The 21,511-nt window shown below is 44.6% G+C and overlaps 1 protein-coding gene across 1 annotated transcript in view; it reads right to left on the bottom strand.

The window, feature by feature from the left end:
- Positions 1-3,256: 3,256 nt before the first annotated feature.
- The window catches only part of dspa (desmoplakin a), a 35,048-nt gene continuing 16,793 nt past the window's right edge, over positions 3,257-21,511 (bottom strand). The window contains 16 exon segments of the mRNA XM_046852850.1: positions 3,257-4,264; positions 4,266-6,787; positions 7,032-8,858; positions 9,412-9,510; positions 9,632-9,739; positions 9,881-9,964; positions 10,260-10,422; positions 10,579-10,772; positions 10,955-11,093; positions 11,356-11,531; positions 13,672-13,970; positions 17,357-17,546; positions 19,017-19,143; positions 19,424-19,578; positions 20,510-20,662; positions 20,794-20,919. Of these exon segments, the coding sequence (XP_046708806.1) occupies positions 3,574-4,264; positions 4,266-6,787; positions 7,032-8,858; positions 9,412-9,510; positions 9,632-9,739; positions 9,881-9,964; positions 10,260-10,422; positions 10,579-10,772; positions 10,955-11,093; positions 11,356-11,531; positions 13,672-13,970; positions 17,357-17,546; positions 19,017-19,143; positions 19,424-19,578; positions 20,510-20,662; positions 20,794-20,919 (7,053 nt within the window). The 3' untranslated portion in view covers positions 3,257-3,573.

Consider the following 21,511-nt stretch of genomic DNA (forward strand, 5'->3'; position numbering starts at 1 on the left):
AAGTCGGTTGGACCAGATGACATACCGGTAGAAGCATGGAGATGTTTAGGAGAGATGCAGTGGAGTTTTAAACCAGATTGTTCAACAGGATTTTGGAAGGTGAGAAGATGCCTGAGGAATGGAGAAGAAGTGTGCTGGTACAGATCTTTAAGCATAAGGGAGATGTGCAGACCTGCAGTAACTACAGGGGAATTAAGTTGATCAGTCACACCATGAAGTTATGGGAAAGAGTAGTGGAAGCCAGGCTGAGAGAAGAGGTGACCATCTGTGAGCAGCAGTATGGTTTCATGCCGAGGAAGAGCAGCACAGATGCATTATTTGCTTTGAGAATGTTGATGGAGAAGTATAGAGAAGGACAGAAGGAGCTGCATTGTGTGTTTGTGGATTTAGAGAAAGCGTACGACAGGGTGGAGAGAGGAGTTGTGGTATTGTATGAGGAAGTCTGGTGTGTCAGAGAAGTATGTGAGGGTGGTGCAGGACATGAATGAGGACAGTGTGACAGCAGTGAAGTGTGCAGTAGGAACGACAGACTGGTTCAAGGTGGAGGTTGGACTGCATCAAGGCTCTGAGCCCTTTCCTGTTTGCAGTAGTGATGGACAGGTTAAAGGACGAGGTCAGACAGGAGTCTCCATGGACTACGATGTTTGTGGATGATATTGTGATTTGTGGTGAGAGTAGTGAGCAGGTGGAGAAGATCCTGGAGAGGTGGAGGTACACGCTGGAGAGAAGGGGAATGAAAGTCATTAGGAGTAAGACAGAGTACATGTGTGTGAATGAGAGGGAGGGCAGTGGAGGGGTGCGGTTGCAGGGAGAAGAGGTGGAGAAGGTGGAGGAGTTCAGGTACCTGGGGTCAACAGTGCAAAGTAATGGAGAGTGTGTTAGAGAAGTGAAGAAAAGAGTGCAGGCAGGGTGGAGTGGGTGGAGAAGAGTGATAGCAGGAGTGATTTGTGATAGAAGAGTATCTGTGAAAGTGAAAGGGAAAGTTTATAGGACTGTGGTGAGACCTGAGATGTTGTATGGATTAGAGACAGTGGCATTGAGTAAAAGACAGGAGGTGGAGCTGGAGGTAGCAGAGCTGAAGATGTTGAGATGTTCATTGGGAGTGATGAGGATGGACAGGATTAGAAATGAGTTTATTAGAGGGACAGCGCATGTAGGACGTTTTGGAGACAAGGTGAGGGAGGTGAGATTGAGATGGTTTGAAAATTTACAGAGAATGGGGTATATCAGTAGGAGAATGCTGAGGATAAAGAAGGAAAAGAGAAAGACCAAGGAGGAGGTTTATGGATGTGGTGAGGGAAGACATGCAGGTAGTTGGTGTGAAAGAGGCAGATGTAGAGGACAGGGGGGGATGGAGACGGATGATCCGCTGTGGAGACCCCTGATGGGAGCAGCCAAAAGAAGAAGAAGATGAAGATGGTGTGGTCAGGGTGTAATCGGTGTTAAGGTGTAGTCAGGGTTAGGGTGTAGTTAGTGTGTAGTCAGGGTGTGATCAGGTGATTGGTGATCAGGTTGACTTCACCCACTTGATTGGTTTCAATCTGCCAGAGGGGGTTTAACTTCATCCCATGGACTTTTGGGTCATAAACTGCTCTTGATTCAATACCCTGCTTTACCTGTTTCCTGTTGCACCTGGTGGAGCTAGAACATGATAAAAACACTAAATAAATGAATTTATTGCTGTGCAGCTGCTGTGGGGTTCAAATATGATACAATGGTTGAGTTCTGTGTAGCTGAAGCTCCTGTGTGTGTGTGTGTGTGTGTGTGTGTTACACTTCTGCAATTTATTTGTAGAGGTTTTAACAGTGGACTTTTCCCAAAGCAGCTTTACGGCGATAAAGAGGTTAGAAAGATGGAATGTAGACGTTTATTGTCTATGAGTTTGTTTCTTTATAATAAAACGTTTCTTCCTAATGAGTGGTGTGGTGTGGTGAAGAAACATCTCCCTGAGACTTCACGAGGAAACAACCATGAGAGGAACCACCGATGTCTTTCATCCTCTACACTAAATTGCTTGGTGGATCACTGTGTTGATGCTCCACAACATCACCCGTTTCTATGTGCCTGGTCTGCTTTGAGATCTTTGCCTGGGAGAGATATCGCTGATGCAGTAGATCTGCCTTGTGTCTTGTTGCTGTGCTCTTGTCATGGTGTAGGACCTGGGACTTGGTGTCTTAAACTGTCTTCCACACCCTCACCTTAGGAGCAGAGTTTGGATCCTCAATCGGCTTGAAGCTCCTACACAGCTGTTTCTGTTTCACTTCATCACTGGGTTTCAACCAAAAGATGAAATAGATGATCATCAGCCCCTCAGTAGAACTGGTGAAACACACACCTGAATCTGATCTTACAAAATCCCTGACTTTGTGCAACTGTTCAAAGTGTAGAAGTTTGAGAACTGAGTGTAAAGATTTGAAAGATTTGGTCACATTAAATATTAATTAGATTTAAATATTTCTTTTGTTCGCTCACTTGCTATTTTGTAAACTGATAAAATTATTAAAATATATATTTAGATTTCTTACTACAGCATTTCCTACACCTTATTAAAACTCTTGCACTGCACTGTATATATAATGCTGCAAATACGAATGGTCAAAGAATTTATATAAAATTTCCACAAATATACGTTTAATATACAACAAATATGTTCACCAACCTCCAGAGCAAAACTACTACTTATTATTATTATTATTATAAATCATGTTTAAACACTTTACTGAAGACTTGATGTGATTCTCGTGGCACATAAAATAAACATAAAGACTCAGAATGAGTTGAACTGATTTATTGTTGTTCGATTTTGAAAACAAAGTGTTTCAACTTTCTGCAAATTATAGTTTATAAAATGATTTACTTCCAAAGTTTATGTAAATGTTTAAGTTTTTTTCTAAAACTATTCAACTGAATTATAAAGAACAACAGAAAGAACACACAGATTCAGTGTGTGTGTGTGTGTGTGTGTGTGTTATTAAGTGATGTGTATATGCGTGTAAGTGTGTGTGTGTTATTAAGTGATGTGTATATGTGTGTGTCTGTGTGTTATTAAGTGATGTGTATATGTGTGTGTCTGTGTATGTTATTAAGTGGTGTTTATGCGTGTGTGTGTGTCCGTGTGTGTGTGTTATTAAGTGATGTGTTTATGCGTGTGTGTGTGTGTTATTAAGTGATGTGTATATATGTGTGTGTGTGTGTGTGTGTGTTATTAAGTGATGTGTATATGTGTGTGTGTGTGTGTGTGTGTATGTGTTATTAAGTGATGTGTTTATGCGTGTGAGTGTGTGTGTGTGTGTTATTAAGTGATGTGTATATGTGTGTGTGTGTGTGTGTGTGTATAGATATTTAGTGAGTGAATGATTAGAGTTTAGTCATGATTTAAAAAGAGGAGAGAAAAACCAAGCACCAAAAACCCCAGATGAAAATCACAATCACCCAATCAGATAATAGAGTAAATAATAACCCCAGTGTGGTGTATCACATTTCCTGCCCCCTACTGATCTAAAATGTTATGATGTGGAATATAAAGAATAGAGGAATAAACTATTGCCCCCTCCCAGAGATACAGGATTATTTTTAAGGGAAGGAAGTAAAAGTGTTGGAGCTGGAGGAGAAGGTGTAGGTGGAGGAGTAATCCACGCTGCCTCGACGTGATCCACTCCTGGAGCTTCCCCGAGATCCTGCTCTGGATCCTGTGCGTGAACTTTGCCCAGAGGAGACGTTATAGGGGCTGCTGATACCTTTGGAGGACATAGATGTGGCTTGGAGCATTTTCATTCCGTTGGTTTCCTCCACCATACAGTTATCCATCGCCTCTTTGTAGGAAATCTTCAGCTTAGTTTTAGGGCAAGTGAGGCTCTTCAAGTAGTTCCTGGTGTCCTGCAGCTTTTGAGCTCCTTTACCATCCAGCCATCCTCTTCGAATGGCTTCTTCAATGCTGACTCGCTTTCCACCTCCTGGTTCCAGCAGTCCTCCACTCAGGTACTGGAATTCCAGAAATCTCTGTCCAGCTTCATATGGCAACCATTTCTCCTTAATGGCCTCTGCAGCAGACATTTTTCTTTTGGTCTTTACATCCTCAAATCCAGTGTAAGCTTTCTGAGCTGGTTTCAGCTTGTTGGCCATTTCCTCATCAATGATGCTCTGATGTATAGCATCTTGCAGAGAGAGCCTTTTCCCTGTGGCAGGGTTAATGATACCTCCAGTGCAAGCCTGGGCCTCCAGGAGCCGCTGTGCCGTGATCGTGTCCACTATTCCGGCGCTGAGCCTCGGTTATTGTAATCTTCTCCAAGGTTTCAGTGTCGAAAATGGCTGCAACCGGGCTCTGGTCATCCAGTATATCAGAAGGAGGGGAGAGTGTGATGGAAACACTAGCAAAGCGTTTGCGGACTGTTGGAGAAGATGGTGAAACTTCAGTAGGGCTACTGCAGGTTGTAACATCCTCTGGAATGCTGGTGCAGATGGAGAGCTCAGCACTCATGCTTTTGCTTGAAAAGAGATTAGCGAACTGGGTGAGCGAGAGCGATCCTGAGCGGTACTGGTCTAAGGCACTTTTCTGAATAATGCCCCTGTCCAGGAAGTCCTGAACATCATACTGTGTACCTGTTTTACGGTCAACAATAACTAACCGGGTCTTGCCAGACGAATCGGTGATGGTGATTTCCTCCCACTCGCACTCCTGTTCTGAAAGATCCAGAAAAGTGGCATAGTCGATCAGCTCTCTGTGATACGCCTCACGCACGGACATTTCTTTACCAGTTTCAGGGTCTACGATCACAACTCTCCTCTTCCGAAGAGTGTTTTTTTGACTTGACAGCTGCTTTAGCTTGTTCTTGTCCTTCAGAGGCAGAAGGAGCAGGCCGGTCTTGGTGTCAGAAATACATCTCTTCTGCAGCTGCAGATAAGTCAGATTTTCATTAGTGTTTGGGTCAAAGAAGCCCTTTGTATCATCACCTTCATATGTCAGAATATCGTTCATCTCCCGATCAAAGTAACCTCTTCTGTAAGCCACGTCTACATCAATTCGATGACTCTCTTTAGGATCGATGATACCACCACTGGCTATCTGAGCTTCCAGAAGCCTAATGCCATGCCCTTTTTCAATAATCTCTTTCTCAATTGCTTGGAAGAGTGAGATGAGCTGCCCTGTACTGGGATCGCGGTATCCGGTCACCGCCTTTTCGGCAGACAGCAGTTTATCTTTAAATTCTTTGCCTACAAGGCATTTCTTCCATGCTTCCTCCACGGTCATGTAAACGTTATTGACTGGATCAATCATGAAGCCTGATGCAGCCTGTGCTTCCAGAAGCTCCAATGTTGTCCCTGGACGGAGAAGATTTTCTTTCATTGCCTGGTAGAAGGGCATGACTCTATCCTGAGCCTCATCATAAATGCCAGCAATGCAGCCAGACCCAGACAGGTACATCTTTAGCCTATTTTCAATTTCTTTCGTTGTGAGCACGCCACGTTTCACTTTGTCCAAATCTCCTGCATCAATCAGATTGGAATTTACAAGCTCAGAAAGGGAGACTTGGCCACGGATCCCCTGGACATACTCCGAGTAATCACATACAGGGAGCAGAAGAAGGCCAGTTGCAGGTTCTGTGCCACACTGCTTTCTCAAGTCACTGTAGCTGATCTTCTCGGAATTTGCTGGATTGATATAACAAGCTGGCTTTTTGTTCAGCGCACGGTAAAGCTCTTCATCAATCAGGTCACGGTCCAAAGCAGCGTCTTTGGGTAGAAACACGCTCAGTACGGGGTCAATTATTCCTCCCACTGCTTCTTGAGCCTGGAGCAGTCGAATGGCCTTCTCCTTGTCAACTCGTCCTTTCTTGCAGGCCTGTCCAACAGACAAAAGTTTTCCTGTGAATGGATCCTTGAACCCGGTACAAGCTGCCTCAGCTGTAATGAGGACGTCCCTGTCCTCTGTGTCGACGACTCCTCTGGAGCAGGCTGTATCTACTGACATCTTCTCATTCAACTTTGGATCAATCATGTGGCCAGTGGCAGCTTGGGCTTCCAGCAACATTATGGCACTCTGTGGACTCAAGAGGTTCTTACTTTTAGCTTCTGTGATTGGCATTCTGTACTGGGAGTCTTGCTGTACCCCTGCGATGACCCCTGTACCTTTTAGCCTGGGCTGAATCTCCAGTGAAACATCCGAGACAGTGATTTGGCCCTTCAGCAGCTTATCGAGGGTAACTTTATCAATGATCCCGCAGTCGCACAGCTGGTGAGCCGTCACCTTTCGGCGAATGCCATCAAAAACAAGCTTTGATGGGTCGATGGTGATCACTTTCTCATCTGTCTGAGTCTGCTTAGGGAAGACACTTGGGCGCTGTTGCAGCTTCCGCAGTTCCCTTTCCAGGGCCTCTCGCTTGCGGGTAAGTTCAGACACTTCCAGCTCGGAGCTCTGCAGCCGGGACCGGTAGCGTTCCTCTACACTTCTAAGCTCAGTGGTGAGTTTTGTGATCTCATTATGCATTGAAGACCTGTCCCTCTCAGCCTTGTCTTTATCAGCCTGGCACTGTCTAACCTGACCATCCTTCATCTCATACTGACTTTTCCAGTAGTTAAAATCTTTGCGGATTTTGTCGATTTCCTCCTGCAGGCGCTGCTTCTGACGCATCTCTGATTCAAGTGACATCTTGATGCGACTCAGCTCTTCCTCAGAACGCTGCTGCTTTCCTTTCTCCATTTCCAGCAGCTTCAGTTTGCTCAGCAGGCTGTCTCGCTCAACTAGGACCTCCTTGTAGTGTGTCTGAGACTCATGGATCATCAGAGATGTCTGAAAAAAAAGACCTGATGTTATTACACATGTAACCACTTAAGCCATGATACAAAAGCAAAAACAGAGAAGCATGAAGCCAGAATCATGATGCATGCAATGGATTAGAAGAGTGTTGGCAATCAGATGGTCTGATTATTGATTATTCAGTTAGAAAGCAAAAAGCAGCGGCGTTATTCAACAAAAGCAGCAATGACAGGAATTGGAAGGTGGATTTGAAAATGTAATTTGTCCACAAAAATACCTCCGTGTACTGCTTTTGGATTTTGGCTTTTTCCGCCTTTAAATTTTCCCTCTCTTTTGTCAGCTCACTAATGAGGGCCTGGAGCTCTAGACTTCTCTTATTTGAGCTCTGGAGCTGGAGCTGTACAGCTGAAAGTTGGGCCATATGTTCACTCTCGTTACTGTTTCTGTTGCTCCGTAAATCATCCCGATCCTGACGTACACTCCTCAGCTCCTCCTCTAGCTTCAGCCTTTCCTTCGTGAGGTTCTGAGTAAGACTCTTGAGCTTGTCAATTTCTGACATGCTTTCGTTTAAGCCTCGGCTCTTCTCCTCTATGGTCTTGGACAGAGTCTCATTGCGTATGTTGACCTCGCGGACGCGAGCCTGCTCCTGATTTAGCTGCTGCTGCAATGCCTTCAGCTCGGCCATCAGTCTGTTAAGCTTCTCAGTAGTTACTGTGTTTTCTTTCTGACATCTGTCCAGCTCCTCCTGGACACGGCGGAGGTCCTGTTCATGCCTGCGTTCGGCGGCGCTCTCCTCCTCCTTCGTGACACGGAGAGTGTTAATGGTAGTCGTGTACTCTCGGCACACCTCTTTCACCCTTTCCAACTCAGATTCTATCCTCTTTCTCCTTGTAAGTTCATCCTGGTTGCCTTTCTTCTCTTTCTCCAGCTGAGCCTTGAGGTTGTCTATCATGTCCTGTAAATCTTTAATGCGTGTCTGCATCCTGGCTGCACTCTGCTCCACTTTCCCCTTGTCACTTGCTTGCTTCTCCAGCTCGATGCGAATCAGGTTTGTCTCTTTCTCTGTGATTCTCAGTTTGTTGATGACTTCCATCGAGGAATTGTGCTTGGCGAGCAGGTCTGCCTCTGACTGTCGTAGTCTTTGGTTCTCCTGTTCCAGAGCTTTTCTCCTCCGGGTCTCCTCCTCCAGGTTCTGAGTGAGAAGCGAGATCTGACGAACCTTCTCCTGTGTTCTGTTGTTGGCCTGTGCAACTTCTTCCTTGTACCTGGTCTCAATTTCAGTTCTCTGTAGTGTGATGGTCTGAACGTGCATCTCCAGTTCCTTCCGCTTTCTGGTCTCATCAGTTCCTGAGGATCTTTGTTGTTGTGCTTCCTGCTCAGCCCTCTTTCTGGATTCCTCAATTTGGCTGATGGACAAGTGAAGCCTCCTGAGCTCCTCCTCAAGATCCCGTTTCTCATCCATGAGCCTCTCCAGCTGTAGTTTCAGCGCAATGTTGTCCTCCTCCTTTTGCTGTGTGGTCTTTAGCACGCTGGTTTTTGTTATGTGGATCTCAGACTCGTATGTTTGTTTTAGAGTACTGATGTCCTGGTTACACTGGTTTCTTACCTTAGAAGTTTCAGATTCCGCTGTTCTGCGCCGAGAGGCCTCATCCTCCAACTGCATCTTCAGACGCTCAATCTCCCGCTCTTTGTCCTTGATGGCCTTCTCAAAGTCGATCTTGGACCAGTTAAGTTCATCCAGCTCTTTCTGTCTCTTGCGGATGGCAGCCTCATACTCCTGTTGTTGGCTGGTATAACGTTCCTCAGCCAGCCTACACTTACGTTTCTCCTCCTCAATAAGCATTTTAAGTCGTGCCACTTGTTCATTAAGATCATTTAGCTGACTTTGGGTGGTGTCCAGGTTCTCCTTAGCTGCATGGTATCTCATGGCCTCAGTGCTCTTCACTTCCTGCATAGAGATGATCTGTTCCTTAGACTGGGAGAGTTCGAGTTTAAAACGAGCCATGGCATCCTCCAGGGATCGGTTCTTCTGCAAACGATCCTGCAATTCGTCCTTCAGGCGCCTTAGTTCTTCCTCCAGAAGGTCAATTTTAGTGTTTCTCATCTGAAAAGAGGAGAACACATCACAGGGGAATCTGGTTAGATGTAGAACATTAACTGACAGGAAACAGAACTTTGTATTAAATCGTACAATAAACAGCAGAAAGTAGCAGTAAATAGAAATGAACCTCTAACAGTTTGTGGCATTTATGTAATATTTAACATTTTTGGCAGCTTATCGGTACTGGGGCTTGAACCCCCAAACTTCTGATCAGTAACCTGAGCTTAACCACTTCTCCATAGTAACTGCTTGTTCAAACGGCACACACACTCTGCATTCCCAGATTTGAGGAGAAATCTGTTTATGCAGATGTGGAACTCGGCCAGTGTGAATATAAACCTCAGTATGACCTGATTCTATTGTTCTCCACAGTTACTCTGCTTCATTACCCCCCACACTGGAGATGTTTTTCCTAAAGTCACATGGCCCAGAGTGGTTTATTACTTACTGAACCCACCCTGGTGCTCCTCAGTCAAATAACACACACCTCTGATCTTTTAAGGATCACCTTTAGGTAATTATAAATGAAGATCCAGTCCATAACCTGAACACTCACCTTCAGCTCCTCCATGTTCTTCTGCATCTCAGCCAGGAACTTGTAATAATCAGTCGAGCGAGTCAGCAGCTCGATATAACGAGACTGAACATCTGCAGCCTGCCACAGGTGGAGAAAAGAAGAACAATCAGAAGAACAATCTAAATCTAATTCGGTCTTCTAAAAGTAAACATGTCCATCAGTGAGTAACTCTGAGCCGGGTTCTGGTTCTGGGGTCTACCTCCTGGTTCAGTATAGTTGCTGGAGACTGCAGCATGGTTCTCTTGATGGGAATGTTGAGGAGCGTCTCCAGTCCAGCGCTGTAGGACGCTAACTCCAGCTCATAATCCTGATCAGGAGCGCAGAAACACACAATCACAATCACACCACAGTATCCTGTAGTACACTAGTGCAGTGTACACAACTCAATACTGTATCAGAACAGAACAGGTGTGTGTGTGTGTGTGTGTGTGTGTGTGTGTGTGCGTACCTTAACGGAGGCAGCGCAGGTGCTGGCGTCCTTCTGTATGTCCTCCACTTTGTCCTTTTTCCCCTTAATCTCAGAGTGTAGCATCTGTTACACACAATCATATAGTCAGAGTGTGTGTGTGTGTGTGTGTGTGTGTTAGGGGTATTAGAAAATATTGATACATGCAAGTATTGTGATATTGTGTTTGGTGATTCTGTATAGATAAAATCAATCATAAAGATTGATGTCAGTTGTTTTGTTTGAGTTTATTTCCCGACCTGTAGAAAACCTCTTCTTATCTATGAACTGAAACACTGACAGGAAGGATATACTAATATACTACTATATTAGAAATGTGTGTGTGTGTGTGTGTGTGTGTGTGTGTGTGTGTGTGAGAGACCTTGTGTTGGTTCAGATGATCGTTCAGGTCCTGCACTGTGTTTAGTTTGTAGTTCTGCAGTGTATCCAGGCGACGACTCGTTTGGTCGATCCACTGGTTGATGTTTGTGCTGCTCTGTTTATACTGATCCAACTGCTTCTCATGTTTCTCCAAATCACCCAGCCTGACACACACACACACACACACACACACACACACACACACACACACACACACATTTTAAGAAGATTTCCTGCCGTATACAGATGTTGGTGTGTGTGTGTGTGTGTGTGTGTGTGTGTTTTCTCTCTCTCTCTCTCTTTCTCTTGCTCTCTCTCACCTGGTGTTGATCTGAGAGATGATGCGGCTCCAGCGGTTGTTCATCTGCTGCACCAGCTCAGAGAACTTCTGCAAGTCCACATCACACTGGTGGAAATTTTGATCAATTTGTCCATTATAGTGAATCGCCTGATCCAGGTCCGATTCCATCGCACTCAGCACCTCCTTCTTCTGCTCCAGGTCTAACTTCATGTTCTGTACAGGAGCACGCACACACACACACACACACACACACACACACACACACACACAGTGAAGTTTTCATTGTATTTTTTACATAGAGTCCTCAATGTTTTTCAGCAGATCATGAGATCTAGAAAAAGTGTAAATTCGAGAGTTTATAGCAGGAGTGTGTGTGTGTGTGTGTGTGTCTCCACCTTGAGTGTTTTACGGTAGTCCTGCAGTTCCCCCAGGTCCAGAGAGCTGGTCTCCTTCTCTGTCAGTCGAGCTTCATGAACTTTTATAATGTCTTCAGCATGCACAAGGTTCTGCAGGAGACCTCTTAGAGCAGTGAGCCTGCAACACACACACACACACACACACACATACACACACCGACACACATTAACACCACTTTAACATAATAACACCATGAGCAGTTTGTGATGCCCCAGTTAGTGCAGTTTGTGGAATCTAAAGTAAAGTGGAGAGGAAGAGATGAGTATGGTTCCTCTCAGCGTTTCTTCCTAATGACCATCACATACAGACTGATTCAGCACAACAATCCAAATCCCACAGACTGGGAAGTGTGTGTGTGTGTGTGTGTGTGTGTGTGTACCTCTGCAGGTAAGAGTTGGAGAAACCTTGCAGGCTGCTGAGTTTCTGGTTGATCAGGTCGAGTTCAGCTCGAAGGAACTTGGCCTGCTCAGGATCAGCGCTCGCTTCCTGCTTTATCACCAACTCCCTCAGACGCAGATACTCATCACGGATCGATCCAAGGTCATGGTGAACACCCTGCATCACACACATAAACACACACACACAGGGGTGGAGTGTGTGTAAAACAAGGAGTCTCAGTTACATGTTATTTTGAAATAAACATGTGTGTGTGTGTGTGTGTGTGTGTGTCTGTGTGTGTGTGTGTTGGGGGATTAGCTTCAGCATTAGAGGAGCATCCAGAGTCTAGAGAGAAGTAGTGAGTGTAAGAGCAGTCCCCTTCTGCAGGGGAAAGTCTGGATGCCCTAGGTGATGTTTTCTCCCAACTCTGGCATTAGAGCCCTCGCAGCGGGGCGAATGGGTGACGACTTGGAGGCATACTCGCAAAGCCAAAGCTAATGATAAGGCTCGCCCATGGGAGCACCATTCCTCTCTGCTTCACGTGTCCACCAGGTTTGCTTTCCTCAGTGAAGCACTCCCTAAGAAACCTGAAAGAGCTCTAGTTTTAGGAGACTCCATTCTGAGGCACGTGAAATTAGCTAGACCTTTAGGGGCACCAGCAGCACAGGTTATGTGTATACCGGGAGCCAGGGCGCCGGACATAGCAGGTCAGCTTAGATTCTTAGGAAAGCACAGGTTCTCTAAGATAGTTTTTCACACAGGAGCTAATGATATACGCCTTCGACAGTCAGAGGTTACTAAGAGTAATATTATAGAGGTGTGTAAATTAGCAAAGGCAATGTCCGATGCTGTAATATGCTCTGACCCCATCCCAATGCGACGTGGCGATGTAGCCTACAGCAGGTTATGGTCGCTGAACTGCTGGATGTCCGAGTGGTGCTCCAAAAACAATGTGGGCTTCATTAATAATTGGAGCATTTTTGAGGGCAAGGCTGGCCTGTTAGGGTGGGACGGTATCCATCCCACTCGGGAAGGTGCTGCTCTCATTTCTTGTAGTGTAGGTAATAGTCTCAGAACAGCACTAGTTAACAAGTGAATGTCTAGAGCCAAGGCCAGGGAGCAGACAGACAGGCTAAACCGACCGTCTGCTAGCTGCACAGAGTCGTCACTCAGGATCCACCATATTGAGACTGTGTCTGTCCCCCGAGCAAAACCAAAATATAGGAATGTTCAGAAAGTCTGTTTTAGTAACCTTATTAACATTAAATTAAATAGGACTGAGCGCACAGCAGCACCTCTGATCTAAAGATAGGATTGTTGAATATTAGATCTCTCACGCCAAAAGCGCTGACTATAAACGAAATTATTACCGACCAGGAGTTTAATATAATGTGTTTGACAGAAACGTGGATTAAACCGAATGAATATGTAGCAATATATTAAATGAGTCCTCCAGGGTACTGTTACATACACCAACCCCGTCTAAATGGCAGAGTAGGCAATTTATATTTATAATAATAACCTGCCAAGTCCCAATTAGAGATGTTTGGTTTTAAGTGCCGTGTCTTTGTTAGATGTACAGAGGATGAATATGAAGCATTAGGAGGAGGAGGTGTGATGGTGTGGAGATGCTTTGCTGGTGACACTGTTGGGGATTTAGTCTAAATTAAGGACCCACTAAACCATCATGATGTTTATGTATGTTAGTGTGTTTAATATTTAATATTGCTGTAGTTTGCCTGAAGCAAACTCATTGTATAAACTGTCACTGACATCTGTACATATGACAAATAAAACCTAACACTAAAACCAAAACATTTGCTTTCCAACAGAACACTGACCCCAAACACACCTCTAGGTCCTGTAAGAGCTATTTGTTCAAGAAGTAAAGTGATGGAGTGCTGCATCAGATGATCTGGCCTCCACAATCACCCCATCTCAATCCAGGTAAGATGATTTGGGATGAGTTGGACCAGAGATTAAAGGAAAAGCAGTCAACAAGCACTCAATTTTACTGGGAATTCCTCAAGATTCTTGGAAAACCATTCCAGGTGATGACCTCATGAGGCTGACTGAGAGAATGCTAAGAGTGTGTAAAGCTCTCATCAAAGTAAATTGAGCTACTTTAGACTATCTAAAATATAAAACATATTCTGGGTTCTTTAACACGTTTTTCTTTACTACAGACTTCCAGACATGTTCATAGTCTGGATGTCTGAAATAAAAAAAAACACCAAAGGAGAAGGTGTGTCCAAACTTTTGACTGGTACTGTGTCTGTGTGTGTATGTGTAGGTGTGTGTGCATGTGTGTGCGTACCTGCAGTAGCTGCAGTCTCTGTGTACACTCATGTACACTGTTGTCTCTCAGTGGAATGTGGAGGTGTTGGCTCAGTCCACTCTCGGCTGCCTCCAGTCTGCGCCGCAGTGTGTGTGTGAATGTGAGCAGGTTGAGTGATGGTTTAGGTGCCTGTGTTTTCACCGTTGTGTCGACCTCCACGGTGTTCACTGTTTTTCCGGTGCTCACTGGTTTCCCAGTGTTTTCTGAGGGAGTCTTCACTGTGGTAGCCTTCACTGCACTCACCACCTCCACCTTCACTGGGGGCGGTTGCAGCACAGCTGTACACAATACAAACACACACAAACACAAAGTGACCTTCACAGTACAGGAGAATGTGTGTGTGTGTGTGTGTGTGTATATTGTAATGACAAGCACTCCAAAACACGACTGCCTGAAGGGTGCTGAACCGACAGCGCAGTTCAAACACCAGTGTTTTGGAAAGCTCCAGAGCACATGGCAGGAGGGCCTCACCATCCTCCAGAAGCCATACTACAGCAACCAAGATGCTACTCAGCCCTATAGCAAAGACTTCTAAACCTGTGTGTGTGTGTGTGTGTGTGTTGTTGCCGATGTTGGGTTGGACCTGGCTGATGATGGTATTGCAGTGGGTCTCTGTGTGTGTGTGTGTGTGTGTGTGTGTGTGTGTGTGTGTGTGTGTGTGTTACCGATGTTGGGTTGGACTTGTGTGATGATGGTGTCATAGTGGGTCTATGTGAATGTGTGTGTGTGTGTGTGTGTGTGTGTTGTTACCGATGTTGGGTTGGACTTGTGTGATGATGGTGTCGTAGTAGGTCTGAGTGAATATGTGTGTGTGTGTTGTGTGTGTGTGTGTGTGTTGTTACGGATGTTGGGTTGGACTTTGTGATGATGGTGTCGTAGTGGGTCTATGTGAATGTGTGTGTGTGTGTGTGTGTGTGTGTGTGTGTGTGTGTGTGTGTTGTTACGATGTTGGGTTGGACTTGTGTGATGATGGTGTCGTAGTGGTTCTATGTGAATATGTGTGTGTGTGTGTGTGTGTTGTTACCGATGTTGGGTTGGACTTGTCTGATGATGGTGTCGAGTGGGTCTATGTGAATATGAATGTGTGTGTGTGTGTGTGTGTGTGTGTGTGTGTGTGTGTGTGTGTGTGTTGTTACCGATGCCGGGTTGGACTTGTGTGATGACGGTGTCGTAGTGGGTCTGTGAATATGTGTGTGTGTGTGTGTGTGTGTGTGTGTGTGTGTGTGTGTTACCGATGTTGGGTTGGACTTGTGTGATAATGGTGTCGTAGTGGGTCTGTGTGAATATGTGTGTGTGTGTGTGTGTGTGTGTGTGTGTGTGTGTGTGTGTGTGTGTGTGTGTGTTGTTACCGATGTTGGGTTGGACTTGTGTGATGATCCTTCAAACTGCAGTATCAACCCCCTAATTAAGAAACCTGACCTTCACCCTGTCAGCTGTCCAACTACAGTCCAATATCAAACCTCCTCTTTATCTCCAAGATTCTAGAAATCGGTAGAATAAAGGGAACAGCTCTTTTCTGGCTCAGGTCTTATCTGACTGATCGCTATCAGTTTGTTGATGTAAATGATGAGTTCTCCACACTCTATGGGGTAAAGTTTGGTGTTCCTCAAGGATCTGTCTTAGGCCCACTGCTTTTCTCTTTATATATGCTGCCTCTGGGTGAAATTATTCATAAACATGGGATTCGCTTCCATTGCTATGCTGATGACACACAGCTGTATATTTCAGCAAAGCCAGATGAGAGAGATCAGCTTAACAATGTTGAGGAGTGTGTAAAGGACATTAGACAGTGGATGCTTAATAACTTTCTTCTGCTCAACTCAGATAAGACAGAAGAACTTTTACTAGGACCACATGCAGCTAGAAGCAAACTTTCTGATTACGTAGCATCTCTGGATGGTGTTTCTGTTTCAGCGTGTACAGCTGATGAGAACATCAGCCCTGTTTTAATCATCTACACTGCTCCCAATTACATCTCACACTGATTATAAAATACTACTACTGAGGTATATAAAGCACTTAACGCTCTCACGCTGCAGTATCTGAGTGAACTTCTGTACCAGGATGATCCTCCACGCCTGCTTAGATCAAAAGGTGCAGGCTATTTGTTGGTACCTCAAATAATGAAGACTCCAGCAGGGGGCAGATGTTTCTCTTATAAACCCCACAGTTATGGAACAACCTTCCAATCAGTGTTCGGGACTCAGACACAGTCTCAGTGTTCAAGTCGAGGCTGAACACATATTTATTTAGTGGAGTCTTTAGTCAGTAGGTGTTTGTGAGGTAAAGGAGCAGATCTGGAGGGATCATGGATATGGAGTGTTTGGTGAACTGGGATATTTGGATGCTGTCGTCTCCTCACTCTCACACGTTCACTCAGGTTTGTTGATGGTGGTGTGGTGGGTCGTCTCTTATCCCAGAGATCCTCATGTCTGTGTTTCCTTCTGCTTCTCCCTTTTAATTCTGCTGCCAGAGTGAATCTCACCAGAGTCCAAACTGCACAGTGACATTAACTTTCATACACCAATCAGGAGACTTAATAATCCATATCCTTCTCTTCCTGTCACCCTCTCTCTCTCTCTCTCTCTCTCTCTCTCTCTCTCTCTCTCTCCCCTCCCGCTCTCTCTCTCTCTCTCTCTCTCTCTCTCTCTCTCTCTCTCTCTCTCCTGAGGCTCCAGTGACCACTGTTCCTGCTCCTCTCCCCTCCGTGGATCTTCCCACTTCGTCCAGGTCTGCCTCTGGATAGTGTTCTCTTCGACTGGAGGCCCCTCTGTGCAGCTTGGGACGGTTTCTCATCAACACCTTGGGTGGTTTCATGAAATTCCGGAGTAAGAACGGGCACTTTGAGGTTGGATTGGACTGTAGTTAATGTCAACAGTCTGCTACACTGACTCAGGATACAGTTTGCTTCTGATCATCATCACTGTACCCCGCAACATTGTATATCTGCTTCAAATGGACATTCGGTGCAACCCAGATGAGGATGGGTTCCCTCTTGAGTCTGGTTCCTCTCAAGGTTTCTTCCTTATGCCATCTCGGGGAGTTTTTCCTTGCCACAGTTGCTCATCAGAGACAAACGTACTTACAAAGAACATATTTACATTTAATCACCACATTATCTGTGTAAAGCTGCTTTGAGACAATGTTCATTGTTAAAAGCGCTATACAAATAAACATGAATTGAATTAAATTGAATTGTGTGTGTGTGTGTGTGTGTGTGTGTGTGTGTGTGTTGTTACTGATGCTGGGTTGGACTTGTGTGATGATAGGGTCGTAGTGATTCTGTGTGAATATGTGTGTGTGTGTGTGTGTGTGTGTGTGTGTGTGTGTGTGTGTGTGTGTGTGTGTGTGTTGTTACCGATGCGGGTTGAACTTGTGTGATGATGGTGTCTTAGTGGGTCTATGTGAATATGTGTGTGTGTGTGTGTGTGTGTGTGTGTGTGTTGTTACCAATGCCGGGTTGGACTTGTGTGATGATGGTGTCGTAGTGGGTCTGTGTGAATATGTGTGTGTGTGTGTGTGTGTGTGTGTGTGTGTGTGTGTGTGTGTGTGTGTGTTGTTACCGATGCCGGGTTGGACTTGTGTGATGATGGTGTCGTAGTGGGTCTGTGTGAATATGTGTGTGTGTGTGTGTGTGTGTGTGTGTGTGTGTGTGTGTTGTTACCGATGCCGGGTTGGACTTGTGTGATGATGGTGTCATAGTGGGTCTGTGCGCTGCTGTAATCTGCCTCTATCTTCTTCTTGTCTCCTTCCTCAAACAGGTTGGACTGCTGACTGAGATGCCGGAACTCCTCATAGTGAGACTCCAGACTCTTAATGATGCTCCTATACTCCTCCGGCTTCATCTTAGTCAACTACCACACAAACACACACACACAACCAGTTATCTAAGGCATTTAAAAAAAAACATTATTTTGCAGAAAACACACTGATCAAAATTAGAGAACTCTTTCAGATTCCTCCCAGTTATTGGTGTTAATCTGGTACCTGGTGCTAATTTCCTTGATTATCTGTAAACCCCTATTTAACTGGCAGCCTAACTTCCAGTTTCACTGACTCTGCAAGATGGTGGACCGTTCTAAAGTGACTGAAAGCCTCCGGCAGCAGGTTGTCCAGATGAAGGCCAAAGGGATGACCCTATCAGCCATAGCAAGACAAGTTGGTCATTCCAAATCTGTGATTTCAAGAATATTGACTCTTTACAACATCACCAACTCATTCAAGTCCGCCAAGAAGGCTGGTCGTCCACGGAAGACAAATACAAGAGAGGACAGGATCCTGTGGAGGATCTCACTGGGCTTCGTTTCCACACTGCAGCTGGATTTGCTCACCAGTTCAGCGCTGAACAGGGTAAGGATCTGTCTCGTCATACAGTGTCTCGACATTTAAGAGCATTTGGACTGAAAGCCACTCTGCAGTGACCAAACCTCTCATTAGCAGAAAGAATCAAAAGGCTAGACTAAGCATGTTGTGTGGACAGAGGAGAACTGGTCCAAAGTTCACTTCAGTGATGAAAGCAAGTTTTATTTGGGTCCGATGGGAAACATTATGTTCGGTGACAAACTGGAGAAAGACTGAACCCAAAGTGTGTAAAGAAGTCAGTGAAAAGTGGAGGAGGAAGTGTCATGGTTTGGGGCATGTTTTCTGCAGCAGGAGTTGGGCCTCTTATACAGCTACATGGCAGAGTGAATGCAAACGTTTATCAGAACCTTCTTCAACAACATATGGTTCCTTCCCTGCGTTCATCACCCAATCAGCCCGCAGTGTTCATGCAGGACAACGCTCCATGTCTCACAGCAAAACGGGTAAAGCAGTTCCTTCAAACTGAAAACATTGAAATAATGACATGGCCTGCCCAGAGTCCTGATCTCAACCCAATAGAGAACCTCTGGAAAATCCTTGGTGACAAAGTTATGGCCAAGAAACCCACTACAGTCACTGAACTGTGGAGGAGACTGGAAGAAGAGTGGACCACAATCACACCAGAGCAGTGTGAGAGACTCGTGCTGTCCTGTGGCTGCAGATGTGCTGAAGTCATTCAGAGCAGAGGCCTGTACACTTCCTACTAATTGCTGACTGTTGTAACCTTCAGAACATTTTGTTGTAATCTTTTTCCATGCTACAGTCATTGTTGTTCTCTAATTTTGATCAGTGTGTTTTCTGCAAAATAATGTTTTTTTTTTAACTCCTTAGTTATTTTGTGGAAAAGGTGTTCTGGTAGCATGGAATAGACACGACAAAAACTCCTTCAACTGCTGAGCAGTGAAGATCACATTATATATATATATGTGTGTGTGTGTGTGTGTGTGTGTGTGTGTGTGTACCATGGTGATGGTGAGAGAGTTTATCCTATTGATATCTCTCAGACAGTACTGCCAGGAGATCAGGCTCTTGATGTTGATATACAGCTGGTTCCAGACACCCATGATGGCTTCATAGTACTTCTCGTTTCTGTTAATCAGTTACACACACACACACAAAAACACACACACACAAAAACACACACACACACACACACACTGCTGTGAAATTTAGTGTATACATCACCATGCAGGTGTTTGGAACTCTTGAATGTCTGCCTGGTGAGACACTGTTCCCTCTGCTAAGCGTGATGGTGCAGCATTCTGTTCATTCTTACTCTCATCTTTGTCTATTGTATGTTGTTTGTCTATTGTTTGTATATTTGTGTGTATATGTGTGTGTGTGTGTGTGTGTGTGTGTATAAGCGTACTTGGTGGCCAGGTCGATACACAGTGGGTTAGGTGGAGGAATGATGAGACACACTGAGGGGATTAGCATGTTTAATCCTCCAGGACCAGTCACATTCCATTTACTGCGCTGAGAGTTATCTATTAGTATCGCCTCATTCCCTTTTAAAATACTCTTCTGTAAAACACACACACACACACACACACACACACACACACACACACACACACACACACACACACAAACTCTACAGGTAAGCATTTCTGTTTCCACAAACAGTAAACAAAAGGGACTGATTGGGTGTTTGTGTTTATATTAGCGATGCAACATGCAGAAGACCAATAATCATCCAGTTCATACAGCCAGAAAAAGACTATCAATAATATATTCATCAAAAACTCCTCAATTCCAAAATTTGAACTGACTATAAATAATTCCACATACTATCAGGGTGACTGTTATTTTGTCCTACTGAACATCATTCTGGATTAAACACTAGGACAGGAGACAGTGGGCACAAATCAATCTGACAACAAGAGATTGTATCGTATCATATCGTACCACATTATATCCTTCATACTGTACTGCATCATAGCGTATATCAGACTTTATAGAACCATACTGTATCATATTATACTGTATCCAATCATACTTTACCATATAGTATTGTACTGGACTGTATTATATTGTGCCATAATGCATCATACCATGCTGTATATCACTGTATTCAATCCAAGTCAGTTTCATTGTATTGTATTTTATTGTCATGTGCTTTAACAATGGACATGAAGAGGTTATAACCCTCTAACTGTACCTGATATTTTAGTACCATATCATATACAGTGGAACCTTGATAGTTCACGACTGTTCATTTGGAACTGGACTGAGAGTAACTCGTAAAAAATCAGATAGTTTGCGAGAAGCCGCGAGTGACTCGAAAGATCAGAGTAACATTTACAACAGAGTTCGTACTAATAAATTACAATATGCTAAATTGTTATATGAGGGGGTGTGGCCTGTGACAGTCCCAGCATAAGAGGTGGAAAGGTCTGTGTGTGTGTGTGTGTGTGCGTGTGTGTGTTTGTGCGCGTGCGTGCGTGTGTGTTACCTTGTCCTGTTTGAAGTCACACAGTGCCTTTGCTATCACTATGTTGTTGGACTTGTACTCTGGGTTTCGAGGTTTCAGACAAATGATGTTCTTTGACTTGTTCACCAGCGTCTGTACCTGTCTCTTATTCTCTAAAAACCTTTCCTTCTCCTTCTACTCACACACACACACACACACACACACACACACACGCACACACACAGAGAAAACATTTTTTAAAACAGCATAATATGTGCACTAATGCAATATAAATGATGTGTGTGTGTGTGTGTGTGTGTTTATACCTCTAGGTTTTTCAGCAGTCCAGTCAGAGTCTCCAGAGGTGTATTTTTATTGCAGGTGAATGTCTTGCGCAGAGTCTCATCATCTTTCTGCAGCTTGGTGTATGTCTCATTCGCTTCCTTAAAAAACTGTAGAAACAACACACACACACACACACACACACACACACACACAAGTTTTAACAAACACATACACATTTAAGTGTACCTGATTGGTGGATAAGTGTAAAGGATTGTGTAGGAGGAGTGTGTAGGAGGATTGTGTAGAAGGATTGTGTAGGAGGAGTGTGTAGGAGGAGTGTGTAATAGGATTGTGTAGGAGGAGTGTGTAGGAGGAGCGTGTAATAGGATTGTGTAGGAGGATTGGGTAGGAGGAGTGTGTAGGAGGATTGTGTAGGAGGAGTGGATAGGAGGAGTGTGTAGAGGAGTGTAAAAGGATTGTGTAGGAGTAGTGTGTAGGAGGAGTGTGTAATTGGATTGTGTAGGAGGAGTGTGTAGGAGTAGTGTGTAATAGGATTGTGTAGGAGGTGTGTGGGAGGGTGTGTAATAGGATTGTGTAGGAGGAGTATGTAGGAGGAGTGTGTGGGAGGATTGTGTAGAGGAGTGTGTAGAGGAGTGTGTAAAAGGATTGTGTAGAGGAGTGTGTAGGAGTAGTGTGTGGGAGGAGTGTGTAAAAGGATTGTGTAGGAGGAGTGTGTAGGAGGTGTGTAATGGGATTGTG

This window comes from Silurus meridionalis, chromosome 6 (assembly GCF_014805685.1).
Source record: "Silurus meridionalis isolate SWU-2019-XX chromosome 6, ASM1480568v1, whole genome shotgun sequence".
Lineage (NCBI taxonomy): Eukaryota > Metazoa > Chordata > Actinopteri > Siluriformes > Siluridae > Silurus > Silurus meridionalis.